Source organism: Orycteropus afer, unplaced genomic scaffold (genome assembly GCF_000298275.1).
Source record: "Orycteropus afer afer isolate SDZICR_OR568_19922 unplaced genomic scaffold, OryAfe1.0 scaffold00075, whole genome shotgun sequence".
NCBI classification, from domain to species: domain Eukaryota; kingdom Metazoa; phylum Chordata; class Mammalia; order Tubulidentata; family Orycteropodidae; genus Orycteropus; species Orycteropus afer.
Genome location: NW_006921662.1, coordinates 11732059 through 11746801, shown reverse-complemented (window position 1 = coordinate 11746801; position 14743 = coordinate 11732059). Strand labels below are relative to the sequence as shown.

The 14743-nt window shown below is 43.5% G+C and overlaps 1 protein-coding gene across 1 annotated transcript in view; it reads right to left on the bottom strand.

Annotated features, from left to right (window-relative positions):
- ATP2B4 (ATPase plasma membrane Ca2+ transporting 4) overlaps positions 1-14743 on the bottom strand; it is a 76811-nt gene that overhangs the window by 28951 nt on the left and 33117 nt on the right. Inside the window, exons 8-14 of the mRNA XM_007941164.1 lie at positions 11564-11778; positions 11008-11250; positions 10224-10465; positions 9006-9237; positions 7922-8101; positions 7179-7266; positions 6310-6416 (exon numbers count right to left, since the gene is read on the bottom strand). Of these exons, the coding sequence (XP_007939355.1) occupies positions 6310-6416; positions 7179-7266; positions 7922-8101; positions 9006-9237; positions 10224-10465; positions 11008-11250; positions 11564-11778 (1307 nt within the window). The remainder of the gene's footprint in view (positions 1-6309; positions 6417-7178; positions 7267-7921; positions 8102-9005; positions 9238-10223; positions 10466-11007; positions 11251-11563; positions 11779-14743) is intronic.

Genomic DNA, 14743 nt, shown 5'->3' with positions numbered 1-14743 from the left:
GAGCTGCTGCTGGATCCTCTGCTCCTTTTTTTTTTTTTAAAAATTGTGATTTGGGTGAAAGTTTACAGAGTAAGTTCACTTTTCATACAGCAGCTCACATATACTTTGTCTCATAACATTGACTGAAATCTCCCATAATGCAACAGCTCCCCTCCCACTTCCTCCCCATAATTACCTCTACCCTGTGTCCTTCCCTCCCATGTACTCCTGCCCCCTGAGCTGTCTCCCTGTGCATACACAGCCCTTTTATTCTTCCATGATTGATCTCTCCAAGGAGTGTATCTACCTAATGTAAATGTTCAGCTCATATACCTGTCTTTTATTTGGCTGGAAGCCAGAGGAGTGGGTTTAATTCTAGACCTGAAGGGCAGCTAGGGGCCATAGTCTCAGTGGTTCCATCAGGCTCTATCAGACCAGCAAACCTGGTCCCTTTCTTTATTATTATTATTATTTTTAATGATTTTGAGTTTTGTTCCACATTGTTCTCCCACTCTATCCAGGATCTCCTACATAGATTCTCCTTGGAGTGGCTGACAATGGTAGCCAGACACCATCTAGTTCTTCTGATCTTACAGTCATATAGGCTGAGGATTGCATAGTGTACCAGTTCCCTGGACTAAAATTATTTCCATGCATCTTTGGTTTTCTTCATTCTTCTTTACTCTGGATGAGGAGAGACCCATCGCTGCATCTAGATGGCCACTTGCAAGCTTTTAAGATCCCAGTCGCTACTCGCCAAAGTGTTTTGTGTAGTGTGTTATGCCAGTTGAGTTTGATGTCCCCTGTGACTATGGTCTCAATATGCTCCTTTTTTTAAGAAAAAAGATCAGTCTAAATGACAACTTCAGTTTTTGCTCTCTTTTTCCCGTAGAAGGGGAAATGACCAAAGGTGAGCTTTGGGTAGACCAAAGATGTTGAAAGTCTGCACTGCTCTCTTCTCTGAATGGGAGCATAAAGGTTAAATTATTTCCCAGGGCCACAGCAAGGCTTTAGACAAACCAGAGGGAAAGAAAAAGGGCAGGGAAAAATTGCTGCAGACTTTTTTCAGTGTATCTATATTGCTTTTATAGCTACTATAGCAGCATTCTCCCTACCTACCCCCCATCTCCATCCCCAACTCTTAAATGCTGAATTTACTGCAAGGAGTTTGAGTTAATATGCAAAGAGGGGAAAAATTTGCAATGAGAAGAGAAAAAGGAAATAATATTACTAATAAACAGCTTTCACTATTACATCTGGACTTATGATAAAAATTTATAGCTACTGCTATAAATTAATGTTATGTTTATTATCTCATAAATGTTAGAGGAATCACTACAATTGAGAAGCTGCAAAGAACAATGTCCATGGGACACAATTCCCTTGCTTTTTGCAAAGTGTCATGACATGATTATTACTAAGATTTTTGCATCTGGGGGAAAAAAAGGGCAAGGGTGGGGAACAAGGAGGTAACATGAAAAGAGAGGCCATTTTCAGGGTTTTAAAAAGTAGTTTAGTTTGCTAAGGAGCTCTCATAAAATCAAATGACCGACCCTTAGAGGCTGATGATTTCCCAGCGTGATATGCATATTTCTGAGTGGGTTAATTTGGACTCTTGCTGTTACTGTGTGCTGTCATGCAATTCTGGCTCAAAGCAACTTATAAGGACAGAGCAGAATTGCCCCCTAGGGTTTCCAAGGCTGTAAACCTGTACAGAAGCAGATTGCTTCATCTTTCTCCCACAGAGTGGCTGGTGGGTTCCAACCTCTTACCTTTTGATATGCATCCCAATGCTTTAACCACTGTGCCAATAGAGCCACTCAATTTGGACTTTAATTACCCAGATGGAGCAGATGGTTAACGAGCCCCACTGTTAATCTAGAGGTTGGGGGTTCAGGGTCCACCCAGGGGTGCCTCAAAAGAAAGGCCTGGCAACCCACCTCTGAAAATTTACCCACTGAAAACCCAGTAGCGTTCTACTGTGACACACGCAGGGTCATCAAGAGTCAGAGCTGACTTGATGGCACCTTAATTTAATTGCCTGGCTCAGAATCTAGGCTGAAACTTGACGCTGTCTGCTATGGGCTTTTTGTTTCAGCCTCAGTACTGGCTATGCTGAACAGAAAGCAGGCATAGGCTCAATGAACAGAACCCAAACAACGGGACTGTTACAGATTTAAGACATCCTGCTGTGGGGCCCTAAACTTTGAAAACATGTGGATGCCGGCCGGACCATCTGAGTCACATACTAATGCCCGCAGGAAAAGGCTTGTTCTCTAACAGGACCAACTGAAATTGAGCTGCTGCTCAGCTATATTTCTGATACAGAGGCTAATCACATTCCTAACTTGTGATCCCTACTGAAAGCTGCAAATTGTAGGAGGTCACAGGAAGTGTGACCCTTCCGCCCACTCAGTATGTGATCAGGGACTGATGGCCTGACTCTTGTCCCTCATCTTCCTCCGGATAGACACACTTCAGTAAGGCAGTTTGATTATTAAATGCAGCTGTTCCCAGGAAGGGGTCAATCTTTTCTAGGCTGCTCACTGGATCAATGATCAGGACACAAAAGGGGTCGGGGGAGGTTTACATAAATCCATTTTAAAAATTCTGAAAAGTCAGGATTGTGTTCTGACCAATTCTTGAACATGATGCAGTAAGCTATATAAAAATGTACTTCTGTGGATATGCTTGTGTTCTTCTCGCACCTGACCTTTCTGGATAAAAGGTTATGGGTGAGAACAAAAAATGACCGGAGAAAGTTTAAATTGTGCTTACTGAATGGGACATAACAATGGAGAGAAAAACCAAACCCAGGGTCTGAGGAGGCATGGGGGAGGGAAGACGGCATTAGATATTTTTGTTTTTCAGACCTGCTCCTGAAAGCTTTTCTCTTCTGCAGAAAATCACCCGTGTTGTCTTCCAAGCTGTGGTGAGAGCTTGAATCAGGTCTGACTGCAGAGCCTACCCTCACAGCTGACTCTGAGACAGGAGGGGCCCACCTCCTACACTTCCACCAAGAACACCTCCAGGTGTCGCCCACACGGCTGAGGAGGAGGAGCTGATGTCATAGACGAGTGAAACTATTTGGAACTACCTCCCTTTAGGCAGTCCCCTAAAACCAAGGCCTGAACTGAATTATTTGAACTAGATTGAGAACCCAGGATGGAAAGTTCCCCTACAGGAAGCCTCTTTGAGGGGCCCTGTTAACCAGTTCTGTTGGTGGGTCCCATTAAGTGGCTTTTCGACTCACAGCGACCCCATGTGACAGAGTAGAACTGCCTCACAGGGCTTCTAATGCTGCAATCTTTGCAGAGGCAGACTGCCACATCTTTCTCCCACAGAGCAGCTAGTGTGTTCAGATTGCTGACCTTTCAATTAGCACCTGAACACCTTAACTACTGTGCCACCAGGGCTCCATCTAGGGTACCTACCAGCTTTCTACTCATTGCCCTTGAGTCAATTCCAACAAATAGCAACCCTATAGGACAGAACAAGGCGCTCTAGTGGTGTAGCACTCAAGGCATTTGACTGCTAACCAGAAGGTTGGCAGTTCAGACCCACCAGTCACTCCACAGAAGGAAGATGGCACAATCTACTTTTGAAAAGATTTATCGCCTCAGAAACCCAAAAGGGGTTGCTATGAGTTGGAATCGACTTGATGGCAGTGGGTCTGTATTTTTGGTTGGTTTTATAGGATAGATCAGAACCATTCCATACAGTTTTCTAGTTTTCCTGTAATCTTTATAGGAGCAGATTGCCAGGCTTTTTGCCTGTGGAGTCATTGGAAGTTATATAAAAACGTAGCTTTTGCTTAGAAGCTCAGAGCTTGACCTTGGCACCACCAGGGCTCTTTTGTTAACTAGCACTGCCTGACTAATGTATGTCCTGCTCGGCCTATTCCTATAAATTCATACTCTCTGTGGAGGGACAGTGACCACATGTGCCTTTTGGGCTTGTGGGCCTTTTGGCCTTTTGGGCCTCAGCCTTGGATGGCTTTTCAGTCAGCTTCAACTTACAGACCACAGTTGTGCTGTGCCTCAGTTGATGTCTCTGGTCAGTTAAAAAGGTTAATACAGAAACGTGAGAAGTGCTGTAGAGGAGGAGGAGATTGGGGTGTGAGAGTGAAGGGGTTCAGAATTTCTCTTTATGGTGATGAAAATGCTCTGAAATTGAACATAGTGATGATTGCATGTATCTGTGAATATATGAAAAACCATTAAGAAAAGAAACATTAAATATTAATGTTTATAGATTTAAAAAAAAATTAAGGAGGAAGTCACCTGGTTTTCTAAGATAGCCCTTTATGACTGATGGGATTTTTTAATTGGCCAAATCCAGAGCCCCTGAAGGACAAAGCTGAGATCAGTACCATAGGTTGGTCTAACCCAGCTGCATGGGGTATTACTGATAATAATTTTGCTGTAAAGATGCCTTGGCCAAAGGCATCTGTGTAGAAAAGAGTTAACAGCAGGCCTGAGACTGCTAGCCTTGAGGAGGGCTGCACTCGCAAAGCTGGGCCTTGCCTGATACTTGGAAACTTGGCTCTTGGAATGTTGCCAGTCAACAGTTAACTGCTAAGAGCGTTCCACTGTGCCTACACCATTAATACAAACAATATGGTTTATCCTGAATGCCTGCCTTCTTTCTAGGAGTCTGGAATTTTGGTAGGTGCTAGACAGAGGGTATCTATGTGACCAACCCCAATAAAAACCTTGGGCTCTGAGTCTTTAATGGACTGCCCTGGGCAATAACGTCACACACATGTTGCTGCATTATTTTTTGCTGCTGAGGGAAGAGTACGCTCTGTGTGACCCCTCATGGGCGGTAGAGAGCATGAGAAAGCCTTCTGTGGATCTTGCAGGTTCTGCCTGTGCTTTTCCCTCTTATGATCCAGCTGTATGTCCTTACTACATCATTGTAATAAATCTGAGCAATGAGGACAATGATATTCTGAGTCTCAGTATATCTTTAACCTTTGAGGCAGTCTTGAGGACCCTTGACAGGCAGTCTATAACATCAGTGGTTCTCAAATTTAAGCATGCAGCAGAATCACTGAAGACTTACTAAAACACAGATTGTATGGCCTCAACTCCAGAGTTCCTGATTCAGTAGATCTGGGGCTGTGGCCTGGGAATCTGCATTTATACAGGTTCCCAAGTACTGCTGCTACAGGGAGTACATTATGAGAACTACAGCCATAGATTAAGAGACTTAATTTAAGTAAGAGATGTATCAAACTGCAGTACAAGAACTTTACTTGGATCCTGATTTGGACAAATGCACTGTGAAAACAACATCAATGAGGCCACTGGGGAAATTTAAACACTGACTAGATATCTGGTGATAGTTTTCTCTGGTGAAGAATTACCAACTTTGTTATAAGATAACAATATTATGATTCTTTTAGATAGGTTTTATCGATACGTATTTACTTTTTAGAGACACATACTGAAATTTTTATGGATGAAATGACAATGACATCTTGAATTTAGTTTAAAACAAAATAATTCAGCTCGGGAGGGGGGAAGTAAGTAGAGGGATGAGATGAAACAAGACTGGCCATGCACTGATAACTACTGAAGCTGGGTGATATTCATTATGCCATTATACTCTTTTCCCTCCTCTTGTGTACTCTTGAAATTTCATATAATAAAAAACTTTTTTTTTTTTTTTAAGAGAGTTTCTTGAATCTCCTTCCACTGTTTTCAAAATCACCAACAGTGCAACATGTATGGGTGGCTTACAATTATGACCTACTTGAGTGTGGGCATGTGCTTTGCAACCTGGGGGTTTCCAAACCTCCCTGAACACATCAGAATCAACTGGTATGCCTGTTAGGGAAAGAAAAAAAATTCTGGGATCCACCCTAAACCCTACTGCATCAAGATACTCAAGTATAAAATTTGGGATATGTGATTTCTAAATGAGATCTCCAGGTGATTCTGGTGTTCCCAGCCTCAAAGTGAGAAGCAAAGTACTGAACAGTGCTGGGCAGATAGTACACATTTCAAATGGAACATGAATTTGTCTGTTGTTTACCCAGGCAGACAATACTGCCATGTTCTTGGGCAGGTTTAAATTGGTCTTGCTTTCCTGGGTCATGAGATTCATGATTTCCCTGCCAATGTCCTCTGTTCTTCATATTTGATGGGCCCTGCATTACACATGGTATTATTGACAAAGTAGGTAGGAGAGATGGAGTTAGAGAAAAAGTACAAGGAGGGATATGAAGGTTCAGGAAGCAGCACAGTGCCAGAAGTCGCCTCAGTTTCTCAATGGAGAAGGCAGTGATAATTAGAACAACAGACACTGAGCTAAGCTGCTTACCATGGCAAAACCAACGTCTGCTTTCTTCAGAGCTGGCCCGTCGTTTGTGCCATCACCAGTGACAGCCACCACCTGCCGCTGCTCCCCCACAGTGCTGTCAATGATGCCTGGGAAACAGACATACACAGTACAGTGAGACCTAAAGTACTATCTGAGAGACACAGACACATGCCACAGTGAGTCCACATATGTTGTCTGGGAAACACACACATACACACACACACCCATCAGTGAGCTCACATGTACGGTCTGAGGCCATTCTGCAAGCATCTGTTCCTGACCAAATCCTCCCTCCTCGTCATGGCCACATGCCCCTCCCCCCTTTCCTTTTTCCTTCCCTCTCTCCTATACTGCAGGTTCTATAGGAATCACACAGAGGATAAATTGTGGCATGGGTAGCATTCTTGGCTAAGCAGTTTGTCCTTGTTAGATACTCCCGCTGGTACCATAAGGCAGCTATTATGTATGGAAAAAGCACTAGATGGATTTGAAAGTGGAGACCTGGGGTTCAAACTATACCACTTTCACTTACCAGCTAGGCAAATGGGCAAGTTAATCATCCCTGTCAACCTCAAACTTCCTTACTTATAAAATGGGAATCATTCTACCTGCCCTGTCTAGGCCACAGTATTACTGGCAAACAAAATGTGCTAATGTTAAAAAGCAATAAGTTTATTATGTGTCTTATACATACACACCAGGGGCTCAGATGTTGGCCAAACTATACGTTTTTCCTGTACACCTGGGAGCTCTCCTAGGCCTTCTCTATTTAGCACATGAGAGTTGCTTTGGCTGATGGTTCTCATCTATCCTTGCCCTGGTCTGCCTTCATCTATCCCTGGAACCTACAACTTAGGAGCCGACCTCACCTTTCACCAGCGTGTGCTTGTCAGTGGGGGAGGATCGCGCCAGGACCCGAAGCTTAGGCCAGATCTTGTCCAGCTTTTCTTGCTCTACCTGCCAACATCAGACCACACCTGGATCAGTTAAACTCAGAACAGCCATTCAGGAAACACTTACGTCTCCATACCCTCCCAGCTTCTGGAGGATCTGGCACTCCGCAGCCTGGGGGGATATGTTACCTGGCCACCAGTGCAGATGAACCTGCCAACCTCAGTCTCCAAGGGTGGATTCATTGATGACCACCATTCAGATTGTGTTCAGCTTCTTTATCCTCTCAACTCCCTTACCTGGGAACCAATCCCCTAGTTCTTAGACCCCTGACCAGAGGTGGCCAAGGTCGACTGCTGGCTCTGAGGTCTTAGGCTTGATTTCTACCTAGAGCTTTGCTCTGCTTCACCACCTCATCCTACAAATCTGTGCCACTATCAGTTACAGGGCAGTGACATAGAAGGTGGGACAAAAATTATCCCATGACTGAAAAAACAGAAAGACATGAAAAGTTGTGACACTGTCTCGTAAGACAGCTTGTGAATGAAGATGAGAAGAAAGAAAACTCAGAATATTACCATCTGGGCAGCTTAGGTAGATAGGGACGTTTCAATATGAATAGATTTTAGTTTAAAACTTTCCCACAACATCCTGAATGCCTTCACCAGAACTGGCCCATCCCTTGTCAAACAAGGCCCTGGCTCCCCAACCCAGGACCCACCTCGCCCTTCTCGTTGCGAATGAGTCGGTTGAATTCTTTGCCTTCTAAGCATAAGAAGTCATCCCCAGGTGTTATAATGCCACATTTGTTGGCGATGGCCCGAGCTGTGTTGATGTTGTCACCTGTCACCATTCTGACAGTAATCCCAGCTCGTTTACATTTGGCAATAGCTTCTGGCACCTGTGGACAGAGAATGAGGAAGAGGGGATGGGGGTGATGATGATTGGTAAGCTGCCCCTGCTCAATTATCCTTTTGTTATAGACAGAAGAGAAACTAGAAGTAGTGCCATGGGACATGGGTAAGTCTGGTCATTTTCATATTGCTTGGTGTCACCTTACTTCTGTCTATCCCACAACATTCACATCTGAACTGGCCTCATCGTACTATATGTTGAAAGGAAAATTCGCCTTGGGATCCCTATGTGAAAGCTTACTCTCCCACTTAGAATTCAGACTCCTCAGTGGGGCATGTATGGCCTTTAGAGATCTGACCACGGCCTTCTTTTATAGCAGAAGTTTTAACCACTTCCTATCCACCAAGCCTGTGCTCCAACTACATCAACTGTAGTTTTCCAAACGCATGACCCTCCTCTTATACCTTTGGGCCTAGACAACTGATAGTCCATCTATCAGAACTTCTTGAAGAGATTTTTTTCAATCCACAGTACTTATTAGCACATATGGGTGCTCAACAAGAATGTGTTGACTGAAAGAGGGTGGTTAAAGACAAAGCTGGTGCTCTGGTTAACTAACCCTTTTGACTATTTCCAATTACCAGTTCAAAAGCCCAGTAAAATCTTTGCTTCTAACCACTCAGACAGCATTAACTCTAGGAATGCCACCTTCTATCAGTTTAGCACTCCACAGCAGTTCTGAGAAGCAGGAAACACAGAAGCATCTATCCCTATAGGTGAGAAAACAGGTAACTTGTCTGAGGGCACAACTAGGATCAGAACTAATACCACAGTTCCTGTGACTCCTACAAGCTGTGCATGAGGTCATACTAGGTCTACACATAGGCTAGAAGCTACTGAAAAAATTCTCATTCATGCTTTCTTATCCTTTCTCCAAGCCAAACCCTCACCTCTGGGCGCACAGGGTCCTCGATGCCCACCACTGCGATGCAGGTGAGTTCAGTGAGGATTTCGCTCTCATTGTCCCATAAGGGTTCTGAGTCACTGAATTCCCGGTAAGCTATGCAGATAGTCCGGAGCCCCTGAGAGGCCATGGGCTCAATGACGGCGTGTACCATCTCATCTCGGTCCTTGTTCTTGAAAGGCACTGCTTCTCCTTCCTTGTTCAGGATTCGATTACACCTGGGAAGGCACACACTCAGAAAGCAGCATCCCTCTCTGCACTCAGTATGCTTCTACAGTCATTTACAGATAACTCTGTATTACTCCCACAAACACTGATTCATGGCCAGACAGCTCCTCTATCCATTGCCCATCTGGGTCCCTCTGTCTAAGGTGGTGGCCTATGGATGGAGTAAGGTCTAGGTAGGCAGAGAGTATGGTTCTCTCATGTTATCTATTCCTACACTTATGTGAACACAATGCCAAGAGGCATTTGTAGATTGCTCACTTGCCCTTTTGAATTTCTCGAAGGCAGAGAGATTTTTAAGTCCCTGAAGTCAAGAGTAGTGCTCGATGCATAGGAAATGCTCAAGTGTAGTGACTGAAAGAAGGTGGCTGAATTAAGCTGAGGCACCAGTTACTTCAATTCTACTGGCCATACAGGCAAGTAGGGTCAGCTTTTAATGATCTTTGGACAGTCTATGTGAGTTCTTCATAACCAGATGTGACAATGGGAAGGAGAAGGGAACATAGAACTAATATTTCTAATACTTCTACACACAAGGCGCTTTATGTACACTGAATCATTTAATTAACACAGTGACCCTATGAGGTGGGTGGATATTATTGTCTCTGTGTTCAGATTAGGAAACAGAGGCTTGGCTTGCATAGGTCCGAATCCTGGCTGTGCCACTACTAGCTATCTGACCTTGAGCAAGTTGCTTAACATCCCTGATCCTCTGTTTTCTCATCTGCAAAACAGGAATCATAGTAATAGTACCCACCTCACCGAGTTGTTGTTGTGAGGATTAAACAAAATGAGCTGTGTAAAGCATTTAAAACAATGCTTGGCCTGAGGAAATGCTTAAATCTTAGTTAAAATGTCACCACTTGGCAGGGAGTGCCCTCTCCTCATTCAGGTGGACTTAGCATGGGGCACGTCTCCCAGACCTTCCAGAGGGAAGGGTCATGAGAGGGAGAAGTAGAGGAAGGATGGGGCTGCTCACTTGCGCAAGATTATCTCAGAGGCGCCCTTGCTGTACATGCGGAAGCCACCGCTAGGCATCCTGATGACCGTGCTCATCGACTTGCGCACCGAGTTGAAGGTGTACACCTTGTAGAGCTTCTCCTCAGGCACCTCACTGCGCACCGCATGGTAATCCTGCTTCAGGTCTGTGACAAAGCCCAGCAGTGCACACTCAGTCTTGTTACCCACTTGCCGAGGGAGGCCTCCTTCCTTCTCTGGAGGCTGAGAGAAAAATATACATGGGACTGTTGAGTAAAATGCCTCTACCAGGGAGAAAATAAGGAAGGAATGCACTCCCTCACAAAATGCTCACATAGGTGCCAAGAGCTCATAGGGGAAATGGTATTTGTTCGTTTGAGGGTAGGCATTCAGTGGTCAGTGGTGGCCTTGGTCCCTGAGCCATCCAAGGCTTGGGAATTTTTTAGTTTGTCCTAGTGGTAGAGGTTATGTCTCATTGCATAGGTAGACCATATTCTAACACTTTCTCTAAGTTTTTGGAAAGTGAATAATTTCCTTCTGATTAGCCCAATTCTGCTAATAGCCTAAAGCCCCTCCTTAGACATACTGTCTTCACAAAGTAATGAGAGGGCATTTTATGGTCATAGACTCCTATCCCCCAATCTCCTTCCATCCCCATAGATTATTATCTCATCCTAAAAATGTTCACTCATGAGTAAGAAATGAGGTGTGGGAAGGCAAATTAGGCAGAATAAATATTCCCTCCAACCACCCATTGCAAGCATCTAGGCAAAAGGAGAGCTTACCATAATCTTGGAGGTATAGGCACTGTTGATAGAAATGCCATTGACAATAAGGTCCAGGACCTTGGGCAGGAGGACATCAGGGCTTGGGATCTGAGGGTAGTGGGTGCCACAAATATAGGCCTGTACCACAGTCATGCGGTTCATGGTCAACGTGCCAGTCTTGTCAGAGCAAATGGCTGTGGCATTGCCCATGGTCTCACAAGCATCCAAATGCCGTACCAGGTTATTGTCTTTCATCATTTTCTACAAAGAAGAAGAGAAAAGACCAACTAGGGCTTCTCAAATATAGGTCAAAGGCCCTTTCCTAGCCAACATCTCTCTACACAAAAACGTAGGATACTGTTTTTGCGAATCATCTTAAGATTCTACCAGGTTACTTAAACATTGATGCAACTGATCAAGATGGTCCTTCTGTAGTGCCATCGACTTTTGCATTTGTGAGGTACCACCTGAAGTTTACAGAGAATAAAATGGCTGTTTTCTTTACCAAAGGCTACTTGGTACCATCCCCTCCCATCTCTGTCCTAGAGGAAAAGGCAGTATTGTCTCATCTCACCTTAACAGAGTAGGCCAGTGAGATGGTGACAGCCAGTGGCAGCCCCTCTGGCACAGCCACCACCAGCACAGTGACACCGATGATGAAGAACTTGACAAAGTACTGGATGTAGATGGGAGTGCACTCGGCTAGCCATGGCCTCTGCTTTATCACAAAGTTGTCAATCACAAAGTAGAGAATCAGGATGAAAACTGTGATAGCAGACATGATCAGACCTGTCCGGGGAAACAAGTCACATGAACCCAGGTTTGAAGGCATTTCTAGGTCCTTGGACCACCAGGGCCTTGACTTGGTAGATTGATGAAAGTTTTCTTTTTTTCTCACATAATATTTTTTTCTTATTGTGGCAAATATATCAGTACCAAAACATCTGCCATTTCTATAATCTTCACATGTACAGTTCAGTAACATTAATTACACTCATGATGTTATTCAATCATCACCACTAACCTTTCCAAAATTTTCCACCCCCTTAACAGAAGCTCAGTGTCCCATAAGCATTATGTCTTCCTTTCTCCCTTGTGATCAATTTTTAAAACTACCATCTCCAAAACAAAACAAAAAACTCCAAAACTCACTGCTGTCGAGTCAGATCTGACTCACAGAGACCCCTCCTTGGGTTTCCGAGGCAGTTAGCATTACGGAAATAGATCGCCTGATCATCCTTCCAAGGAGTGGCTGGTGCCACCAGCCTTGGTTAGCACTGTCACCAGAGTGTCTACCATCTCCAGGAAGTCATACTAAAATCCACCCCATCCATTCTCTGTTGTTTGTGTATCATACCAAAAGACAAACTCATTGCCACTGAGTCAATTCTGAGTCACAGTGACCCTATAGGACAAAGCAAAACTGCCCCATTGGGTTTCTAAGCCTGTAAATCTTTATGGAAGCAGCCTGCCTCATCTTTCTCCTGCAGAACAGCTGGTGGGTTTGAACCAGTGACCTTTTGGTTAGCAGCTGAGTGCTTAACCATTGTGCCACCAGGGCTCCTTTTTTTGTACACCATAGTGTAGTGGAAAAGATACTGGCTTCTTATTGCAATGACACAGGCTCTAGTTTTAGCACTGCACTGACTTGACTCATGGCTTTGGATTACTTGTTTATCCTCTCTGGACTTGTTTCCTATACCAAATTCCTCATGTTTAAACAAAGGGGTTAGTCTAGTTTTCTGAAACAGCATTCTATGATTCTATCCCAGATATGCCCACCCTCTTCCCACAATTCATATCTGCAGCAACAGTACTTGTCTATTTCTGTCAGAAGTTTTTCATTGGGACTTCTTCTCTAGTCTGTGAATCGTGGGCACTTAAACAATTTGTTTTCATCAATGCCCCTATGTTGCTAGCACATTACCTACATGACTAACCCTTAGAACTCTGTTTTCCAAATTTTCTCTTGTCATGGCACACACAGAAGATGGCCATAATAGCAAACACTTATAGTGCTTACTATGGGTCAAGCAAGTACATCACATATACTGCCTCATTTAGTCTTTACAACAATCCTATGAAATAGATTACTATTATCATTCCCATTTTAAAGATGAGAAACTAAAGCACAGAGAGGTTTTTGATATGCTTTGTTTTTGGTATGGAATGTAGGGTGACCAACCATCCCAGTCTATGTAGGACTGAGTGGCTTCTGGGGATGCAGGACTTTGAGAACTAAAATGGACAAAGTCACAGGCAAACTGGGACAAGTGGTCATCCTACACACTGAGGTAAATAGAAGAATCTGTTCAACATCAGAAAACAACTGGCCCAGGACCTCCAGCTGCCCCTTTGCTGCCTGGCCACTCTGAGGGATGAAGAGATCAGTATCTGGGCACCCCTATAACCTATCAGTGGCACAGTATTTAAAAAGAACTCTGTTCTAAAATACAATCTGGTCTTGGCCCTTGCTTTCACTGAGAGGCCAATGATCCAGGGGTATCACAGCAAGGCTGGAAGTGATTATATCAATGAAAGCATATTTGTTGGACTTTGGTCGGTTAGGGCCAGGACTGAGGTGAGGTAGGTAAGGTGCCTCGGGTACAAAATTGAAGGTGACACTCACTCTTAGGGTCATGCAAGTCACCTCACTTGTCTCACCATAATCGTGCCCTGTTTGATAAATAAAATACAACAACAGAGAAGACTAGTGGCCAACCTTCAAGTGGCTTGCACTGCCTAAGGAAAATAAGGTAGAGGTTAGGAGAACAATAGGAGTTTAGGTATGGTCTGTTTAATGTTTCAAACCTGTATTCCAGGCTCAGTAACTTGCTTCTGCACCTGCAACTCACCTCATTCGTGTGTGGTTTATAGGCAGGGGATGTCATTGTAATCAAAATTAGCTGGGTATGAAAATAAGTGAATGGGCTAGACTAACTCTATCCAGTAGAATTTTCTGCAAGGCTGGTAAAGCTCTCTTTCTGCACTATCCAATATGGTAGCTGATAGTGACGTGGCTATTGAGCAATGTGGCTCAATATGGCTAGCATGACTGAGGAAGTGATTTTTTTTAAAAAAATACATTTTATTGAAATAAAATTTATGTACAGTGAAATACACAAAACTAAAGTGACATGGGTCAATACATTTTTTTTTTTTTTTTTTTTTTGCAGTACTCCTTCCCCTCACCTCCCACCCTTGGTAACTAACAAAGAAAGTCTCCTTCCATATATAAACCTTTTCTTGACTTTTTACAATTTATTTACTATATTTTTACAGTATATTTACTGTATTTGTCCTTTTGTGATTGACTTATTTCACTCAGCATAGTGTCCTCAGGAAGTGATTTTTAAATTTTAATTAATTTAAATTTAAACAGGTTTATGTGGCTGGATAAAGGAGAACTTTCAGGGCCTCCATTTGCTAAAGTGGCCCAACTTAATATGAGAAGAAACAGCTGCAAACATCCATTGATAACTGAACATGTAATGTACGAAGTATGAATCTAAGAAAATTGGAAGTTGTCAAAAATGAAATGGAATGCATAAAGATTGATATCCTACATATTGTTGTTGTTGTTATGTGTGTATTAGCGAGCTGAAATGTACCAGTTTTGGCCATTTTGAATCCAACAAACATATGGTCTACTATGCCGGAAATGACAAATTGAAGAGGAATGGTGTGGCATTCATCATCACAAAGAATGTTTCAAGATCTATCCTGAAGTACAATGCTGTCAGTGATAGAATAA